The 21,989-nt window shown below is 37.6% G+C and overlaps 2 protein-coding genes and 1 long non-coding RNA gene across 4 annotated transcripts in view; 1 reads left to right on the top strand and 2 right to left on the bottom strand.

Moving 5' to 3' along the window:
- LOC133554665 (cyclic nucleotide-gated channel cone photoreceptor subunit alpha-like) overlaps positions 1–21,989 on the bottom strand; it is an 82,937-nt gene that overhangs the window by 54,889 nt on the left and 6,059 nt on the right. The window lies entirely within an intron of this gene.
- On the bottom strand, positions 248–4,753 carry LOC133554667 (uncharacterized). 2 transcript variants are annotated; one of them, XR_009807169.1, is made up of 6 exons: positions 2,995–4,753; positions 2,650–2,773; positions 1,448–2,470; positions 1,154–1,340; positions 713–840; positions 248–595 (listed from the first exon to the last, which is right to left on the bottom strand). It is a non-coding gene; the product is annotated as an uncharacterized LOC133554667 (long non-coding RNA). The 2 variants fall into 2 exon arrangements; XR_009807170.1 differs by lacking the exon at positions 2,995–4,753 and having other exon boundaries at positions 2,650–2,983.
- Positions 11,475–21,989, top strand: part of ddx4 (DEAD (Asp-Glu-Ala-Asp) box polypeptide 4) — a 51,760-nt gene continuing 41,245 nt past the window's right edge. Inside the window, exons 1-8 of the mRNA XM_061903678.1 lie at positions 11,475–11,631; positions 12,327–12,373; positions 12,453–12,495; positions 12,663–12,719; positions 20,208–20,228; positions 20,293–20,355; positions 20,428–20,439; positions 20,540–20,566. Of these exons, the coding sequence (XP_061759662.1) occupies positions 12,353–12,373; positions 12,453–12,495; positions 12,663–12,719; positions 20,208–20,228; positions 20,293–20,355; positions 20,428–20,439; positions 20,540–20,566 (244 nt within the window). The 5' untranslated portion in view covers positions 11,475–11,631; positions 12,327–12,352. The remainder of the gene's footprint in view (positions 11,632–12,326; positions 12,374–12,452; positions 12,496–12,662; positions 12,720–20,207; positions 20,229–20,292; positions 20,356–20,427; positions 20,440–20,539; positions 20,567–21,989) is intronic.

Raw genomic sequence — 21,989 nt, 5'->3', positions numbered from 1 at the left:
GATAATACACTAATATGATGATTATTCACTCCCTTGCAGTGAAAAAAAAAAAATTTAGTAAACAGTAAAAATGTGCTAACATTGCAGTGTTTATAAAATCTCACACTATTTCTGGAAAAAAAAAAAAAAAAAAAAGGTGCTCATTCTACTAGATTTACTCTTGTGCAGTGTCAAATTAAGTCCCACCAACTTTGTCTTGTAAATAGCAAGTGAGTGAAAAACACAGTGATACATTATCATAACCTTTATTTTTTTGTCAGGCAGGACAATCAACTTTAGGGACAGAATACAGAAAGGGTGACCTGGCAATATGGGACAACATACAATGTGGAACATAATCTTCCATACGCCATGTGAACATCAAATTGTTTGGAGTAAGGCAGGGATGTGTACATGTTGTGGGGTATGGTGTGGTATGATGTCGCAAACACAAAGTGTGCTTTAAAAGGTTCATCAAATGCACAAAGAGAGGAGTGTGACCTGCAAAGTGTGACATTCTTGTCGAGAATTATGAAGAACTGGTGGATTGTATTCTTCCTCAACCAGGAGATAGGGTTAAGTGCTGGTAGTAATGGTGTCAAGATGTTCTTGGATGCTTGTTCCAATCAATGGAGAGAAGAATACAAAAATTGACATGGTTGTAGTTACATAATAGAAAAGATCACATAATTGATTGTAAACTAAATATCCTTCATTAGAAAACAATACAAACCTTCTTGAAGACCACAAGATGCTTCTCAGCCCGGGATGCAGAAACTTTTCCTGGCCTCTTCCGACCTAGAGCAGTCGGTGGGATCAAGTGTAAGAGCACAAAAAACGATGAGAGGTCACTGTCCCAACCTGAAACAGAACAAGTTTAAGAGCCTACTTCAAATGTGGACCAACAATTTAATTTAATGCACTGCAAGGTCAGTGGCATTTTCATTAATAAATATATATATATATATATATATATATATATATATATATATATATATATATATATATATATATATAATATGGCACTTTAAAAACACCCGAAGAAGCTCTTTTTTCCAAGAAAATCTTCTTGGTGAGGCCAAAAACTTTGGAATTTTGTTCTAATTATGGTTGTAAATCCGCAATTTGAACATGCTTCCTCATTTAAATGAATGTATCCTTACAGACATCTTACCAAAGTCAACGTTCACTTCAGCCCCATCCTCAGGAGGTTCAGCTTGCATCAGAAGTTCCTCAAGCTCAAAGATGGAGGGAAGCTTTCTGCATTGTTGGATGATCTTCTTTTTGAATGTGGTTGGCCACTTCTCCAGAAACTTGCCAGATTAATCCTCTCCAAACATTAGAACAAAATCCTCTTCAACCTGTAGTGGGAAGTTAGGTACCAATTTTAAAGTTACACAGTAAACGACAGTTAAAATGTGCAATAGTTGTACAACATTAATAGAGAAAATGTTGATGAGATAATTACCAAGCCTTTGATGTCTTTAAAATGAGGAAAGTAAGATAGAATGTTGCTTGACTGCTGTTGTTTCAGGACCATGTTATGCCGATGGGCAAATGTCAACTTCATCTTTTTGATGACCATGTCCACATCAGCCGAATGTTTCATCAGTGACATCGCTTCCTTGCACTCATCTTCAGACAGGACAATCTCTGGAATGAATTGGGTAACTCATCCAACAGTTGGTCCTCCCGACTTGTCTTTATCAGAAGGTCCTTCCGCCAAAGCTAAACGATATGGGGACATACGACTCATGACAATCACATACAGTTCAAAACACTTTGTCAGCTGGATGTGACCCAACTTTTATGAAAAAATGTTTGGCTATTGGCTGAAAAGCATTGCAACAAATGCAACAAAACCAATAAGTGCTCATATGACTATTCTATCCAATATATTTGTCAAGAATAATATAGGATTACTTCCAAATGATGATCACCTTTCTTTAGCACTGCATCTCTGAATAGTTTTAATTCTACAGGCCAAGTACCCAGTACCACTGTTGCTATCATAAAAATGTTCCTTTGAGTGAATTGCAAAAATAGCCACTATTAGTCGCAACATACTTTGGGACGACTCAAAATAAAGACTATAACAAAAATTAAGAGTGTGTAACTCACATAGCTGTTCTTGGAAAATGGGTTTCTGAGGTTGGGGAAAAAGTTCACAATTCCTTGTGCATACATTTCCTTCACCTGTCTTGACGGAGATGTACTTAAAAAAATAAAAATAACATTCAAGCTTATTCGTCAAACACACGTTTTATAAGATGTAGTGAAATGTTTATTATTTACTTTAGATTTAAAATTACTCTGAAACCTAAATAAGAACACATGCCAATCAAAACCAATACCCATTCTTCTACGTCATCTCAGCTGTCAGTATATTCACCAATTTTCTTCTGCTCTGTTCTGTCAAGGACTTAGTTCGGTTGTATTCATTTATTATATATTCTCCACCCGATTTCTTGGTAAGAATGGATTTCACCACCTGAAATAAAAATATTGAACAAAAATAAACTGTTTAAGACATCTATATTTAGTACAATACAATGTTAAAATCTGGACAGAACTTAAACAAAGCCCTCATACAATGCAATTTAAGATCATTGTTCGAACCATTTTAATCCTTGTTCAATAGAAAGCATTAGTGCCTGAATGAAGTATTACTTGCATAGCTTCAGAGTCCAGCCTCTGACGCTTTCTGGTAGGAGTGTCTTCAAGGATGATTTTGTCTGAGTCCGATGAACAAATGGATGATTGTGACTTTGGAGAGGTACCTTGGAGACTGATTCTAATCACCATTGCAAAAGGAGAAAGAAGACATGTTGGAAACAATTTGCTCATAAAACTACACCTAATTTAGTGGAGAATATCGGTTTGCTTTGAAAAAAAAGCTACTTAGCTTGATTATAAATAAAGATTTACCTCTTCTCACTATTGGAATAAAAATGTTAATAGAGCTTACAAATTTAAAGCGGTAACAAACTTGCTTTTGTATTTGATGGTTAGTACCTCAGTGGATGGATACTTCACAATTTCCTCAAAAACATCAATCTCAGTCCCTTTGGCAAATGCTAGGAAACAGGAAAAAAAAGCCGAAACTGACAGGTCATTTGATATATTTTTTAAATGAGTTTCAAATCAGTTATTTTGAAGCGAAAAATACAACCAAAGTTGAAAGGCCCAGTCAAAACAAATACTGTATACACAAATATTAGAAAAATGTTCATTAGAAAAACCTAATGACTTGATACTCCTATATATAATTTCAAATGGGGCTACCAAAAAAAGGGCCAACAAATGTGAAATTGCACTCTCAATTCAAAAAACACATAAGCTAACAGGTGAGTGTTTAGTAACCTATCCATTAACAATGTAGAAGCAAAAATACTTACACACACACCTCATGATTTTGTGCTCTGGCCACCTACGCTCAATAGTGCCTCGACCAGGGTTACTCACTAATTTTTTCGCCACATCTCCACAGCATAATTATGTACAATTTACATATTAAATATTTTATTCCACATAATGTTTAAAATTGTCCCACATCCCTCGCAAAAACGAAGTCTGAGGTGGCTAACATTTAAGCTAGCATTCACTCGGTGACATTAGCCCTTTTAGAATACCATATTTTTTAGATACAAAACCGTACACAAATAACTTCATTACATATTGAGCAACAATATAAAGTAAATTCTGACATGATGCTACAAATTACAAATAATTGATTTAGTAAGAGAGGAGAAGTGACTTACCACAGTCCCTAAACATTCAGAAAAAGGCTTCCATAAAAATTTTCAGGGTGTGGACACGAGGAGGGGCTGGAGGTTGGGGCTAATCAGACTGTCTCGTTCAACGATGGAAATCAACACCAACACTGGGGGGCGTTTTACTCCAGCTGTTGTCATAATAACTCTGATAGACATACTTGCCAAGCCTCCCGGATTTTCCGGGAGACTCCCGAAATTCAGCGCCTCTGCCGAAAACCTACCGGAAGAAATTTTCTCCCGAAAATCTCCTGAAATTCAGCCGGAGCTGGAGGCCACGCCCCCTCCAGCTCCATGCGGACCTGAGTGGGGACAACCTGTTTTCACGTCCGCTTTTCCACTATATAAACAGCTTGCCTGCCCAATCACGTTACAACATCTACGGATTTTAATAAAAAACTGCACACACAAGGAGACGAATCAGAAGAACGAGGAAGTTACAGCCATGGCGACGCAGTCAACGAGCAAAATAAAGAAATACGTTTGCAAGTTCCAAAACGATTGGAAACAAGAATTTCAGTTCATCCAGGAAAGTCCGAAGGTGAATGTTGCCTGTAAATTTTGTAGAACAGACTTCTCCATTGAACACGGTGGCCAAACGGATATACTCAGTCATGAACGGTCAGCGAAGAACAAAGCGTCTGCAGCGCAGCATCGTTCACAATCCAGTATTATGAGCAACCTCGCAAAATGGAGACCCGATGGTGCAACTTATGCTGAGACAAAGATGGCGATGCTGATAGCAGGAAGCAACATCCCGTTCTCCTTTGCGGATGTCTACAACAAATCTGTGAAGGATATGTTCCTAGATTCGGAGATCGCTCGCCAGTACGCAAATGGCAGAACAAAAGTTACTCAAATAGTGAAAGGTAAGTGTTGTTTTTTTTAGTAACCAGCAAGCACAGTACACTTAGTAGAACTGTGTTTTCATTACTGTGTATTTCATAGGTGCGCTTCAAAGGCTGTGCTTCTGGCTGCAAAGCATTGTACTTTCAAGTACAACAATGAGTAGATAAGTGTTATGTGTGTGTATATGTGTAAATAAATGAACACTGAAATTCAACTATTTGTTTTATTTATATATATATATAATAAAATAAATATATATAGCTAGAATTCACTGAAAGGCAAGTATTTCATACATATATATGAAATATATATGAAATACTCGAGTTGGTGAATTGTAGCTGTAAATATACTCCTCCCCTCTTAGCCACGCCCCTACCACGCCGCCGCCCCACCCCCCACCTCCCGAAATCGGAGGTCTCAAGGTTGGCAAGTATGCTGATAGATATAATGCATGTTAACACTGCATATTTAACACTGGGGATTTTACTATACACAAGCTATGGGGGTGATACAGTAGAGTAGTAAACCGTAGATTCAGATTAGATGATGAATCATATCTTAGAATAATCTATGATATGAATTTATTTTAACAATTATGAATTTAAAATATGACTTTTTATTTCAATTGGTGAATAATGGATACATTGTGATCGTCAACCTTATGAGATGCAATGCAAGTGTAGGCCAATGTGACACTTTTAGTTTTTGTTTTGTATGCTGTTTTATTATTGGCTGTGATGGTGAGAGAAATGACGAGTGTCAAAGACAGTGATTTTTGTGTTTTTGTTTTGTTTTTTAAGCATTGTTATTGATGTTAGTATCATTATCGTCATTGATACTATGGTTGATATTATTGTTGTTTGTGCAATTTTTTATTTTAGTGTTGTATTGTGAATGTACAGTATGTCTTCTCAATTGCTCTGTAGATTGCTGTTCAAAATGTTGCGGGGCTGGAATTAATTTGGAGTTCAGATTGTTTTATATAGAATTTTTGTATTAGACTAATTACTATTCTGTATTTTTTGTAAAAAAAAAAAAAATACAAATATATAAACTTAAAATTTAAATTCAAAACTGCACAAGAAATATATAAAGATAATTGGAAAATAACCTGCTGCCATCAAATATCTCCCAGAAATTCGGAGGGAGAGTTGAAAAATATAATTCGAGGCATAAACAGAATTTGAAAGCAGCCTTCAGTTAATACCAGAGGTGGGACCAAGTCATTGTTTTGCAAGTCACAAGTAAGTCTCAAGTCTTTGCCCTGAAGTCTCGAGTCAAGTCCCAAGTCAAGACAGGCAAGTCCGAGTCAAGTCCAAAGTCAATACTGGAAAGTCTAAAGTCAAGTCCCAAGTCCTGCATTTTGGGTTTCGAGTCATTTCAAGTCTTTTTAACCACAGACTAATACATGTACACAGATTGTGTATGCTTTTAAAACGCTGTATGTATTTATTATTAAAAAAAACAGTGCTGACATTGCACTTCATAATAGCACTATTAACTAGTTATTCTTAACATTTAACTCATTCCTTTACAGTATAAACACATTTGAAAAAACAAGTGCAACTGTACTTATTTGCACAAAAGTGTTAACATTGTATTTCCATGGAATATTGCATTGTAACTAGTTCATCAGCAGTTTGTCATGTTGTTACCTTATCTTGTTGATCTCTTCTCATACTGTATGTGTTTATGTGTGCGTACACATGAAAAACAACAAATACATGAACATAACAATGAACAGTGCTGTACTTGTTAGATGTCAGGGCTCTATGGAATATGTACACATATTCTTAATATAGTATACATTTTAACTGACCATTATTTGACAATGTTTGTCTTTTTGTAGGTGGCTAAAATACGCTGTGCTGCTGACCGCCGTCTAACGTTACGTTACTGTGTGTGATACATTCATTAACGTAACGTTATGTGTATGTACCTCATGCAAACCTGCTTAAAAAAAATCACTTGACAATAAGTATGAATAAGGTAGCATCTGCAGTGGACGCAACAGATTGCCGTGTTTGCAATGACGTTATAACCATAGACATCTTATAAGTAGACGCAGAATTGGCTGCTGTGACGCAAGCAATTTGGCCGCCATCTTGAAGTGGTGATGAAGAGCCGGCAAGCAGCCTAAACTAACATTTGACAGGTAGAAAACAAAGATGCTGGGCTGGTATTCAGCGTTTTCCTGCTCAATTGAGCGGACTGTTGAAAATAGGAATTGGAGGATTACTTTTCACAAGTAAGAATTTACATTAACATACTATTGGTTGTATTTTGTGAAAAGAATATTACCACAGAGTTAAGCAGGAGCAAAGAACTACAATATTTGTATGTGAAAATCACAAAGAAATCTTCTGGGGGAGGATGACCCCCCTAAAGGTATTTGGTTTACAAACTTTCACGCCCACCTAAAACAAAATTCACCAGCCGCCATTGATTATGATGCATTCTCATTTTATTGCAACCACAGATAAGTCTTCAAGTAACAATATTCAAATACTAATTTTGTTGAGTAAGACAGAATTTGGTTTTATTCTGAATCCAGTGAAACAGATTGGTGGTTTTAGCTGACATAAAGAATTTCAGGTGTTTATATATGTTTAAGTATTTGGCAGACACTTTTATCCAAAGCAACATACATGAAAAATACATAAACAATCACTGTAAACATGATCATTTAAAGGAAGAATTTAATAGAAAATATCAATACAAAGTGTCAAGACAGAATAAACTCTCTGCTGTTGCAGCAACAGAGATAAAGTCTATAACAGTGGTTTTCAAACTCTTTTCAGTGATGTAACTCCTGTGAATTTTTTTTTAATTCAAGTACCCCCTAATCAGAGCAAAGCATTTTTGGTTGAAAAAAGAGATAAAGAAGTAAAATACAGCACTATGTCATCAGTTTATGATTTATTAAACTGTATAACAGTGCAAAATATTGCACAATTGTAGTGGTCTTTCTTGAACTATTTATATGAAAAAAGATGTAAATATAACTAAAAACGTGTTGAAAAATAAACAAGTGATTCAATTATAAATAAAGATTTCTACACATAGAAGTAATCATCAACCTAAAGTGCCCTCTTTGGGGATTGTAATAGAGATTCATCTGGGTTCATCAACTTCATTCTAAACATTTCTTCACAAAAAAGAAATCTTTAACATCAATATTTATGGAACATGTCCACAAAAAAATCTAGCTGTCAACACTGAATATTGCATTGTTGCATTTCTTTTCACAGTTTATGAATTTACATTCATATTTTGTTGAAGTATTTTTCAATAAATATATTTATAATGGATTTTGAATTGTTGCTATTTTTAGAATATTAAAAAAAATATCATGTACCCCTTGGCATACCTTCAAGTACCCCCATTTGAGAACATCTGGTCTATAGGTCCGTAAGATATATAGATATCTAATGTATTCATACATTGTTTATGTAGGATATATGCATGTATATACAACCTAATCATATTGTTTCTTCAACTTCAAAATAGCTGACTGTTTTTTTCCCCTTCTCTGGGATTATATTCCCAGTTTTGATCTCAGACGTCTGGTCACTTATAGCATATAAAAATATTCTATTTCTGTTAAGCAAATTATGAACACGCCAAGACATGTGTCCTTTATCATAGTTACACGTATGACAAAAAAGCGTGTGAATATAAGTGGTATTCAGTGATGTAAGATGTATGATATGCACTGACAGTTTATTGCTCCTGCCAAATGAACTGCACTGAGTGGAGCGGATCACCACTCCAAGATGGCGGACCCGCGTCTCGTCTGCGGCAATAGGCAGTAGCGCTCGATGCTGCGTCTACTTATAAGATGTCTATGGTTATAACGTTAGCAGTGAGTTTACAGCCTCACTGATTTAACTACACAGCAAATAAAAGTCACGTTACTTAGCCAAAAACGCTAGCTTACATTCAAAACTTACTCTTCTTTGTGGAACTTCAAATGTCGAACGAAGTTGTAAATTGATGCGTCTCCGTCTGTAATCTTCCAACCGCATGTTTTGCTTACGGCAATTCCTGTTTTGTTGACCAAGTAGAACTTTTAATACCCGAACGAAACACTTTATGACATAATTTTCTTCACTTATTCTTCTGTTGTTTGAAAGCTCTTCTTCGTTGGTTTTCCTGCAATTTGATTGGCTGAATGCTGTGTGACGAAAACATCGTGGATGTAATTTGATTGGCTGTTGTACTGACAGGTAGCGCACAGGCTGTCATCGCACACACGCTGACAAACACACGTACAAAATGAAAGAAACGGAGCGCTCCTGAATAACTTTTTAATCGTTGGGTTTTGGGGAAAGTAGCAAGTCATGTCGAGTCAAAAGGCTCAAGTCCAAGTCAAGTCACAAGTCATTGGTGTTAAAGTCTAAGTCGAGTTGCAAGTCTTTTTACATTTTGTCAAGTCGAGTCTAAAGTCATCAAATTCATGACTCGAGTCCAAGTCATGTGACTCGAGTCCACACCTCTGGTTAATACATCTCTTAAAATCGTCGGTTTGTGGGGTGATGAAGTGGAAACAATTGAATAGGGATCAAACAAAGCAATAACATAATTCAATTTAAAAATTAAATATACAGAAAACATAAAATACCTTAAGGGGTGTAACAAAAAATGTGATCAAATGATGAGGCTGTTATAATCGTAAGTATTCATAGAGGACAATAGCCAGGGGCTCTCAACTACAATTCAAGTAAATCCAGACACAGAACATTTCCTCATGTGGGGGACCGTCACACGTTGCCTGTCACACTTAAACAATCGAAAATACAACATTGACATCCCTAGTCCCTAGTATTGAGAACTGCTGATTACACCGTGTACCAAATCCATTTAGGTGTTCTGTGTTCATATTATGTTCTTTGTGTGCTTATTCTTTGTCACATCAGTTCAGACACGAATGGGTATGTTTGGTCAAAAACTTTGTGTCATGATGGTTGTAATTTATTTATTTTAGACATGTTTTACAAGTTACATCAGAACATCACGTGTACTCTTGCACAGTTCAACACATTGGTAAAGGTGTAGACGCAAAATGTGTGTTTAATCCTACCCCTTCTTAGTGTCTTTTAATTATTTAGACACTTTAACTTTTACATGATTAGGTCACTTACTGTGTGAAATAAAGGAATTTGTTGGAGAAAAAAGATTTAATCTAAATAAAAAACAAAACAAAACAGGAATTTTACACATCTTATTAGAGCCACAATCTTGGAAAATAAGACAAATTAGTTTTGTGTCCTAATCGTTTCCCTCTTGTTTCAATGTACATCACTCATTTCGCTTTTCCGTCGTTTGTCTAAGCCAGTGGTTCTCAAATGGGGGTACGCGTACCCCAGGGGTACTTGAAGGTATGCCAAGGGGTGCTGTAGCGCCAAATTTCTTCCCCCTACAAAAACCTTCCCCCCGGAAGACATTTGGCGTTATTAATGCTTGAAGGACCCCAATGAGGGTGGAAGGACCTTAAAGCAGCCCACGCAGCTGCCTGTTTTAAAAGCATTATAATTGGCTTGATTGTCATTGGTGAAAAATAACGGTGAAGAAAAAATATTAGCATTCCAACATGCTAACCTTTCAATCTATTTTTGCTTCGCTAATTTGGCAGCTGTAACCCTTAAGAGTCATATAACTTGGTATTGTTCTGCTCTCATTGGGGTCCTTCAGGCATTGGAGGGGCTTCCGGGGGGAAGGTTTTTGTAGGGGGAATAAATTCGGCGTGACAGTATGTAAGATTTTTCAAAAATATTCTAAAAATAGCAACAATTCAAAAATCATTTATAAATATATTTATTGAATAATACTTCAACAAAATATGAATGTAAGTCCATAAACTGTGAAAAGAAATGCAAAAATGCACTATTCAGTGTTGACAGCTAGATTTTTGTGGACATGTTCCATAAATATTACTGTTTTAGTTTTCTTTTTTGTGAAGAAATGTTTAGAATTAAGTTCATGAATCCAGATGGATCTCTGTTACAATCCCCAAAGAGGGCATTTTAAGTTGATGATTGCTTCTATGTGTAGAAATCTTTATTTATAATTCAATCACTTGTTTATTTTCAACAAGTTTTTAGTTATTTTTATATCTTTTTTTCCAAATAGTTCAAGAAAGACCACTACAAATGAGCAATATTCTGCACTGTTGTACAATTTAATAAATCAGAAACTGATGACATAGTGCTGTATTTTACTTTTTTATCTCTTTTTTTCAACAAAAAATGCTTTGCTCTGATTAGGGGGTACTTGAATTAATAAAATGTTCACAGGGGGTACATCACTGAAAAAGGTTAAGAACCACTGCTCTAAGGGTGTCGAACAGCAATGTTTACCGTCTGGAATTTAAACATTTCATTGGCTGACCAGTATCACGTGGGCTGGTTTAACTCACATGTATATTTCCCGAAACAGTACCTTAAAGTCTGTAAAAGATGCGCCAGTCAAATTAGAAGCGCTCCATCAAAATTTAAAATACTTACATAATGAATTGACTTTGGGAGAGCGTAAGGTTGAAAGTGATGACACAATTTAATCACTTTCAAATAATTTTCAAATATTTTTTTTTACCACAGTTGCCTAACACCACTCGAGTTGAAAGAATACTAAAGTGGTCAACTACACTTCTAAAATTTTACATAAGCCGTACATATGTACGTGTCCTCTTCAGCCAGCTCTGGCAACTAATTGTTTGAAATCGATCTATTCATATTTTCTGTAAACCTGTTAAATTGGCACTATAATAAACACAAATATTGCAAATCAGTAGAGAATAAAAAGGAGTACTCTGAATGCCATTTCAGTTATACATAAACGATCTAAATTAATCAGATGAGTGCCCCGTGGGCGGGAACTTTTCTGATCTGGCAACCCGACCTAGCGTAGCTGTTTGGCGGCGTGCTGATTGAACTCACTCAGCTGAGGAGAGGTACTACAATCATACCTACGTGAAGCGAGATAACCCACAGACCTTCAAGAAATCATCTGTTTGGGCGAAGTTTTTACCGTATGTATAATTGTATGTAATTTATTTAACTGTTAAGAGTGTAGGACCACTTATCTCGAAATTCATAAGGCCTTATCCGTTAATGTCTAGACGAAATTATGTTTGAAGGACATTTAGCTAATTGTGCTAACTATGTGTGGACCAAGCTTTCAGCATTCAAATTTTCGAGCTCGTTGGCCACACGCTATGTTTTATTTTCATCATTTCCTTAAAGTTAACAGTTGGGGGGGGTACTTGCACGCTTTTGGGTAAATGTTTAATGGGTCATTAAAAGCTGACATTGTCGGCTGTAGTTTTTGGTTATGACCACGAGGTGTAGCATGACAGCGTTTTCAAGGACGAACGCTGGAGGGGTGGGCGGATCGATCCAAATGTCGGCACCACATAGTATGAACACGTCGATATTCAACTGTCTAATGAAAAAAAAAATCAGCCGTTTTTTTTTTTTCATCCATCGATTTTTTTTTTTTTTCAAATACACACCTCATGGAGCAAGTCATTTTTGAATGGTAGGTTCTCTTGTCACCCGCTTAAACTGCCCTTTTAAGTCTGTATTAGACACCGTTTACTAATAACAATAAATGAAGTCAATAGTCAAATGTTATAAAGTTTGAATTCAATTCCAATTATGGTTATGTAAAGGTGATTTATTACTTTTATGAAAGTATTACTTGAATTATTTTTTTTATTTGCAGTTATCGACTGTTGATTTGAACAAACAATGGACGATTGGGATGAAACGGTGAGTTAAGAAATCTCAATAAGGAAAGTAAAACAGAGTTCAGGTTTAATTTGAGGTTTAAATGACAAATGCTTTGCAGGAGCAGGTAAATGTTGCACCATCCAGCAACATGCCTGACCACAGTGAGTATTCATTGCATCCAGAGAATTGAAATAAGCTGTTGATCAGCGTTAATTTTATGATGCATGCGGTTACTATCATTTCATGTATTTGTTCGCACACCAGGTGTCATTTGAAAGCAGGTGACAATACTATTATACATAAATGATTTTTTATCTTTTCCTCAAAGGTCATGGTTGGCGAGGCAGAGGGAGAGGAGGCGGGTTTAAGAGCATCATTCCTTCAGGTGCAGCTGCATGTCAGGCTTTCTAATTTTGTGAAATACTACCTGGGAATAATACAACATAATAAACACGTCAGTGCGGCTCAGTGAATGTTTGAATGGTTAAAATCTGCACTTTTAATGTGACAAGTTAGTAATTGTAATGATTTGCAGTTAAACTGACTGAAAAACAATGTGACCCGCAGATGATGTCGGATTATGATGCTCAATGTAATATCACTGTTATGCATAACTGTTTTGCAGCAAGTTCTGCAGAACAGTGATATATCGAATAATACTTTTTTTTCCTAGATTTTAACCATTGGAATGATTTCTACAGTTTGAAAACATCCAGCGAGCCGCATTGAAGTGTTTATTATGTTGAATTATGCCCAGGAAGCCCAGTTAACTGCTATTTTTATGCGATTTTGAAAGACCCGTATCACGTGACTTCAAACTTGACACCTCATTGGCTGGTTCTGAGACAGCGCAATACTTTATCCTTATTTTACCGCAAGTGAATCTTGCTTTTTGAAGCAGCGAAATTCGATGCAGAATTTTTATACACTGAATCTTTTTCAATGTAATGGTCAGCATAATTTGATGTAAAAAAAAAATATTCAGTTACATAAAGTAACAAAACATTCAGTGTCAAAACAAAGCTTTTGTAATAGACACAAAATTAACCACCATAAATAGTGTTGAAATTCAACCAATTGCAGGAACTGTAGTATTCAAGTTCAAATTGTTCTTTCGGGGCTTTCATAGCAGCACTTCCTGCCGATTTCCCTCTTTTTAACATCAGTTTTCTGCTTATTCACAATGGGTGCTCACGTGCCCGAATGGTGAGAATACTTGTATCTTGAATTTTTCCCTGTAACGTAAATCATAATTAGTCAAGACAACTCACGGTGGCAGAGGGGTTAGTGCGTCTGCCTCACAATACGAAGTTCCTGCAGTCCTGGGTTCAAATCCAGGCTCGGGATCTTTCTGTGTGGAGTTTGCATGTTCTCCCCGTGAATGCGTGGGTTCCCTCCGGGTACTCCGGCTTCCTCCCACTTCCAAAGACATGCACCTGGGGATAGGTTAATTGGCAACACTAAATTGGCCATAGTGTGTGAATGTGAGTGTGAATGTTGTCTGTCTATCTGTGTTGGCCCTGCGATGAGGTGGCGACTTGTCCAGGGTGTACCCTGCCTTCCGCCCGATTGTAGCTGAGATAGGCGCCAGCGCCCCCCGCGACCCCGAAAGGGAATAAGCGGTAGAAAATGGATGGATGGATGGAACTCCTATCTCAAAACCCTCTTAAAGAGGCTGTTTGCAACTTCCTCTGTTATATTTTTCAAGTCAAAAAAATACCAGAACACCACTGGCTAGCTTATGTTACCATTTGTGGTTTAACCGAACATCTCTGTTTCAAAGTACCAGTAGTGTTGTAACGATACCAATATTTTGGTACCGGTAAAAAAATTATTTTGATACTTTTCGGTACTTTTCTAAACAAAGAGAACCACAAAAAAATGTAATTATTAGCTTTATTTTAACAAAAAATCTTAGGGCACATTAAACCTTTTTTTTTTATTGCAGTTAAGTCCTTAAAGAAAATTGTGAACATACTAGCCAACTTGTCTTTTAGTAGTAAGTAAATAAACAAAGACTACTGATTAGTCTGGTGGCGTATGCAGTAACATCGTGTCATTTATCATTCTATTATTTTGTCAACATTATTAAGGTCAAGTGGTGGAAAAATAATTATTAATCTACTTGTTCACTTACTGTTAATGTCAGCTTACTTTCTCTTTCAACAAGTTCTGTCTACACTTCTGATAAAGTGTATACAGTATTTTTCGGACTATACGTCGCAGTTTTTTTCATATACTCCTGAGCGATTTATGTGGGAAATTAACACATTACCGTAAAATTTCAAATATTTATTTCGTTCGCGGAAGAGACAAAGAAAATGTCAACAATCGTCACACACACGTCAACCAAAAACAATTCGGCGGGGGAGGGTCATGGCAGAAGTGCATTGTGGGTCATGAAATGCAAACTGCTATATGCTACTGCCGTAGCTATTAAAATGGATCATTTCATCGTTAGCGGTAATTTATAAAAACTGAGTAGGGGTTAACAAAAATGGCCCCGAAAAGGAAATCATGTACTGCAGATTACAAGCTGGACGTAGTGAAATATGCAGCAGAAAACAACAAGAGGAAGCGGCGCATACCTTTGGAGTTGGCAGAGTTGTTCAGAAGCGACATCGAGGAAGAATATTTAATCAGATTTATCGATTAGGAGTGACTGATTGTTTTGGTTAGCGTATAGCATGTTCTATGTTATAGTTATTTGAATGACTCTTACCATAATATGTTACATTAATATACCAGGCACGTTCTCCGTTGGTTATTTATGCGTCATATAACATACACTAATTCAGCCTGTTGTTCACTATTCTTTATTTTTAAATTGCCTTTCAAATGTCTATTCTTGGTGTTGGATTTCATCAAATAAATTTCCCCCAAAAATGCGATTTATACTCCAGTGTGATGTATACTGTATTTCCTTGAATTTCTGCCGGGGCGCAAATTAAAGCCTACTCAGTGGCCTAGTGGTTAGTGTCCGCCCTGAGATCGGTAGGTCATGAGTTCAAATCCCGGCTGAGTCATACCGAAGACTACATAAATGGGACCCATTACCTCCCTAAGGGTTGGAATTGGGGGTTAAATCACCATAAATGATTCCTGGGCGCGGCACCGCTCCTCTTCTCACTCCTGCGCTTACCAAAGGCATGCAGTAAAAATTTGAGTGTAATGTAAGGATACCATCATGAAAGCATATTTAATAAAAAAGTTATTATGGTTATTATTTTCAGCACCAAAGGCTTAGAATAACCTACAATCGAATATTCAACTTAAATCCCTTGTTACATTAAATTAGTTTAAAGCTTCTGTGAAAGGATTGCAGTCTACCTTGTCGGTATGCACATGTGTTATATGAGCAAGTTTTGATGTTGTAAAGGTGATGTTTAATGTAACCTTGCTGCTGCCCTCTTGGCCAGGTCTCCCTTGGACAAGAGATATTTGATGTCAATTGGATTTTACCTGGTTAAATAAAGGCTAAATAAAAAATAAATGAAAAACGGTCTTACCTATACTTATAAATGAAATCCATGCCAGCTCCTTCTGATCAAAAGCATCGATAACTTGTTTACAAGTATTCCTTATCTTTCTTCAGTTTTAAAAGTCTCGATGGAGATCTTCCTTTATTACCTCCTGAAAATCCAGTTTAGAAAACTGCTATCAGTCAGCTCGGGTGCGGGCGACGACAGAATTTTCATCGGACAACTCCCCATCTCGCTCTGCTCCGCGGGTGATCTCTTTATCCCACCGTTGCCAACATGAATGTTTTTGTAAAAATAATACACTGGATATTTAGGACTGGAACATGCGCGGTTTCAGCCCGGTTGTTTACATAGCGGCTTCACTGTGGCAGAGGGGTTGGTGCGTCTGCCTCACAATACGAAGGTCCTGCAGTCCTGGGTTCAATCCCACGCTCGGGATCTTTCTGTGTGGAGTTTGCATGTTCTCCCCGTGAATGCGTGGGTTCCCTCCGGGTACTCCGGCTTCCTCCCACTTCCAAAGACATGCACCTGGGAACACTAAATTGGCCCTAGTGTGTGAATGTGAGTGTGAATGTTGTCTGTCTATCTGTGTTGGCCCTGCGATGAGGTGGCGGCTTGTCCAGGGTGTACCCCGCCTTCCGCCCGATTCTAGCTGAGATAGGCACCAGCGCCCCCCGCTACCCCAAAGGGAATAAGCGGTAGAAAATGGATGGATGGACGTTAGGTGTAGATCCACCCATGGCGTTTGTTTACATTTTGATTCCGGTGAGCTACGTTGTGTAATGAAACATGTTTAGCTATTCCTCGTCCTGCAAAAATAATACTTGTAAGAAACATACTTTACTTGTCACCATGGAGACCAGAATTAGTGATTAGCTGAAACACTGCCGACAGCGTGTTGACTTTAGCCGCTAGCGAATTGACTTTAGCTGCTAGCTTGCTAGCCATGTCTTAAAGCACCTCTTTCTAAAGGCGTTTCAGTTTTATAGCTTCTGTTCTCCCTTTTCTGTCTACACACTTTCTGCTTGTAAGTACTCCGTGATTGTGTTCGACCGAACATGCTCGTAAAAGCAGCAATGACACGACGTGACTTTGACGCGGGCGGGGGGGCGTTGCGGGACCAGTACGTTTCAGGGACGATAGAGTACCGAAAATGATTAATTAGTATCGCGGGTACTATGCTTATACCGGTATACAGTACATTCCTAGTACCAGTAGAGTGGAAAAACTCTACTGGTACTAAACTTCTATATTGAAGCTATTATAAATATCTGATTTATGACACCAAAAGACTTCCAAAGTTTGGGAAAAAATAGATATGATCAATATAGTGTCAATCTCACAGGGATTCCCGAACCATTTTGAAAACTGAGGAAGCCAGTTAGGTGATGGCATGAAGTATCCCAAAGATCCTATCCCCAGCCACAACAATGCTAATCAAGCAGACTACGTGGGAGCCAACAATGATTACTTTGGAAAAAATTATGATCCAGGACCTTATGTTTTGAGCCCGAACATAAAGAGAACGAGCAAAAAGTTTTAGAAGCAGAGTGCTCAACGGATGCAGCTTTATTGTGACACTACCATCCGCAGCATTGCTAGGTGCTAAACATGCAAATGAACCATAGTACAAACCCCAAAATCAGTGAAGTTGGCATGTTGTTTAAATTGTAGATTAAAAACAGAATACCATTATTTGCTAATACTTTTCAACCTATATTAAATTGAATAGACTGCATAGACAAGATACTTAATGTTTGAACTGGAAAATGTTATTTTTTGCAAATATTAGCTCATTTGGAATTTGATGCCTATAACATGTTTCAAAAAAGCTCGCACAAGTGGCAAAAAAGACTGAGAAATGTGAAAAATGTTCATCAAACACCTATTTAGAATATCCCACAGGTGAACGGGCTAATTGGGAACAGGTGGTTACAATGATTGGGTATAAAATCAGCTTCCATGAAATGCTCAGTCATTCACAAACAAGGATGGGGTGAGGGTCACCACTTTGTGAACAAATGTGTGAGCAATTTGTTGATCAGTTTAAGATCAACATTTCGTCAACAAGCTAATGCAAGGAATTTAGGGATTTCACCATCTACGGTCCAAAATTACATCAAAATCTGGAAAAATCACTGCACGTAACCGGCATGCTGTGACCTTCGATTTATCAGGTACTGCATCAAAAACCGACTATGTAAAGGTTGTCTCCACATCACAACACTTCAGAAAACTACTGTCATTAACTACAGTTGGTCACTACGTCTGTGAGTGCAAGTTAAAACTGTACTTTGCCAAGCAAAAGCCATTTATCAGAAATACCGCTTGCTTTGCTGGGCCTGAACTCATCTAAGATGGCCGGATGCAAAGTGGAAAAGTGTTCTGTGGTCTGACAAGTCCACATTTCAAATTGTTTTTGGAAACTGTGGATGTTGTGTCCTTTGGACCAAAGAGGAAAAAAAACATCCAGACTGCAAAATTCAAAAGCCTGCATCTGTGGTGTATTAGTGCCCAAGGCATAGGTAACATACACGTCTGTGAAGGCACCAATAATGCTGAAGAGTACAGCATTATTGGATCCACATATGTTGCCATCCAATCAACATTATCATGAACACCCCTGCTTATTTTAGCAAGACAATGCCAAGCCACGTGTACAACAGCGTGGCTTTATAGTAAAGGAGTGCAGGTACTAGACTGGCCTGCCTTGGGGCGGTATAGCTCGGTTGGTAGAGCGGCCGTGCCAGCAACTTGAGGGTTGCAGGTTCGATCCCCGCTAGCACCATCCAAGTCACTGCTGTTGTGTCCTTGGGCAAGACACTATACCCACCTGCTCCCAGTGCCACCCACACTGGTTTTAAATGTAACTAAGATATTGGGTTTCACAATGTAAAGCGCTTTGAGTCACTTGAGAAAAGCGCTATGTAAATATAATTCACTTCACCTGCCTGTAGTCCAGACCTGTCTCTCATGGAAAAGGTGGCACGTTATAAAGCGTAAAATACAACAACGGAGACTACAGACTATTGAACAACTTAAGCTGTACATCAAGCAAGAATGGGAATTAATTCCACCTGACAAGCTTCAAAAATTTGTCTCCTCAGTTCCCAAGCGTTTACTGAGTGTTGCTAAAAGGAAAGGCGATGAAACACAGTGGTAAAAATTCTCCTGTGTCAACTTTTTTGCAGTGTGTTGCTGCCATTAAATTTAAGTTAATGATTATTTGCAAAAAAAATTAAGTTTCTCAGTTCGAACATTAAATATATTGTCTTCGCAGTATATTCCATTGAATGTAAGTTGAAAAGGATTTGAAATTCATTGTATTCTATTTTTATTTACGATTTACACAAGGTGCCCACTTCACTGGTTTTGGGTTTTGAAAAAAAACCAACTAATATTTCCAAACTCACTGGGATGTCGACTGACGGGGGTTCACATAATCCTGTTTAGATGAAGATTGACTCACAATCCTCACGTAGGGTTAAAAAAGGTTGCAACGAACGTCTTTTTGTCCTTTTTGCCACATTGGGGATGTGAAAGTTGACCAGCCTGTTGGTCCATGATCATATTTGTGTACCCGGTGAGAGATACACAAATTATAATGGAGAATGTACTTTTAGCTAGTTTGAAACAAAACAAAAGTAGTTGCCCGTTTTTAGTGTTAACATTAGCGTAAGCTACTTTTAACTCAATGCGCCACTAAATTAGTCAGTCTGCGTTGGCACTTATATTGTTTATACTTGGGTAATTTTCAGGCCACGACTTGTAAATGGAGTATTGTTGGCGGTTTCTGGAGCTGGACAAAGTGGCTGGGGAGAGGAAAGTCTGGGCTTCCCTGCTTAGGCTGCTGCCCCCGCCACCTAACCTCGGACAAGCGTAAGAGGATAGATGCAATGTAATTTAAAATTTCCAACTGTGTAAAACGTGTATTAGGAGGGGAAAAAAAAGGACATGCGGCTGAGTGTATTATCTATCGCTACTTTAAGTATCATAAAAAGTTACATATATACTAATTGTCAAACTCCTAATGTTAACCAAACTGTAGGGGCACTAAAAGATGGACCAAACCAAATAATGACTCAATGTTGTCAACTGAGTAAACAATGAGCAAATTAACAGTATGAAATTCAGCTTAGTTCTGTTTTAAAACCAAAAAACTGGCCAATTTTAAAAACGCTTGAATTGTGTAAAAACCAGAATATCCATTCATCCATTTTCTATCGCTTGTCCCTTTTGGGGTCACGAGGGGTGCTGGAGCCTATCTCAGCTGCTTTCGGGCGGGAGGCGGGCTACGCCCTGGACAATATCAAATAAAAAATGCATTTGTCAACAAAGTAGAAGTTAATCAGGAAAATAACTAACATTTCAAGTGGTGCTTTGTGTTGCAGGTCCTGATGACAATGGAACTGGTAAGCTTTTGTATCATCAAAAATAGATAGGGTAAGTGTGGCGCTAATCTTTAAATGTAATTAGAAATGAGCAGCTGGAACAATAACAGAGGGGGACGAGGAGGTTTCAGAGGACGAGGAGGCAGAGGTGAGGGTTTTTCAAATAACAAAAGCTTGTGTAAATTTTAATTATTTAAATTTCTGATCTGTGTTACATCAGGTCGTGATTTTGGTGAGTCTGATCAGAAACAATTCAGTGGTGTGGTTTGTTTCATACATCTTGACTTGCACCATATGTTCCTAAATTCATCTAAATGTTCTTAATTTCACAGATGACAACAATATTGCACATCAACATGGTAGGTTAATTGTTGATGTAAAATTGTGAGACTGTCTTGATTATTTTAAGTATTTGCTCTGAGGTAAGAGGAGCACAATGTGGGGCAGCAGTCTGTTTTTCATTTAGATTGTTGCTTTGACAGGAATTTTAACTGTAAAAGTAAATGGGACACCCTAATGCAGTGGTTCTCAACCTTTTTTCAGTGATGTACCCCCTGTGAACACTTTTTTAAATTCAAGTACCCCCTAATCAGAACAAAGCATTTTTCGTTGAAAAAAAGAGATAAAGAAGTAAAATACAGCACTGTCATCAGTTTCTGATTTACCAAATTGTATAAGAGTGCAAAATATTGCTCATTTGTAGTAGTCTTTCTTGAACTATTTAGAAAAAAAGATATAAAAATAATTAAATAACTTGTTGAAAAATAAACAAGTGATTCAATTATAAATAAAGATTTCTAACACGTAGAAGTAATCAACTTAAAGTGCCCTCTTTGGGGACTGTAATAGAGATCCATCTGGATTCATGAATTTAATTCTAAACATTTCTTCACAAAAAAAGAAATCTTTAACATCAATGTTAATGGAACATGTCCACAAAAATCTAGCTGTCAACACTAAATACTGCATTGTTGCATTTCTTTTCACAGTTTTGAACTTACATTCATATTTTGTTGAAGTATTATTCATCCATCCATCCATCCATCCATTTTCTACCGCTTATTCCCTTTCGGGGTCGCGGGGGGCGCTGGCGCCTATCTCAGCTACAATCGGGCGGAAGGCGGGGTACACCCTGGACAAGTCGCCACCTCATCGCAGGGCCAACACAGATAGACAGACAACATTCACACTCACATTCACACACTAGGGCCAATTTAGTGTTGCCAATCAACCTATCCCCAGGTGCATGTCTTTGGAAGTGGGAGGAAGCCGGAGTACCCGGAGGGAACCCACGCATTCACGGGGAGAACATGCAAACTCCACACAGAAAGATCCCGAGCCTGGATTTGAACCCAGGACTGCAGGACCTTTGTATTGTGAGGCAGACGCACTAACCCCTCTGCCACCGTGAAGCCCTTATTATATTTCCAAAGGGTTTTTGAATTGTTATTTTTAGAATATTTAAAAAAAATCTCACGTACCCCTTGGTATACATTCAAGTACCCCCATTTGATAAACCACTGCCCTAATGCTCTCTCCAGAACCCTTTTAAGTTTGATTATTCTTTTGGACATTTTTACGAGAGCAATCTCTTTAGTTGGTTGCCAAAAGGTCAGCAACACAAACAAAATCCCAAGTGGCTACAAACCGTCGTTACACACCACCTAAAAAAGAGGTATTGTTTTACTTATTGCTGCTATCTAGTACTAAGATACAGCCCAAGCCTTAGAATGAAATGAGTTCCAATAGTTGTGGTTGGATCGTCAATATAGATTGCTTAAA

This window comes from Nerophis ophidion, linkage group LG06, assembly GCF_033978795.1.
Source record: "Nerophis ophidion isolate RoL-2023_Sa linkage group LG06, RoL_Noph_v1.0, whole genome shotgun sequence".
Taxonomy (NCBI): Eukaryota; Metazoa; Chordata; class Actinopteri; order Syngnathiformes; family Syngnathidae; genus Nerophis; species Nerophis ophidion.
The sequence above is the reverse complement of the archived record's forward strand: the minus strand, read 5'-3'. Positions and strand labels throughout refer to the sequence as shown.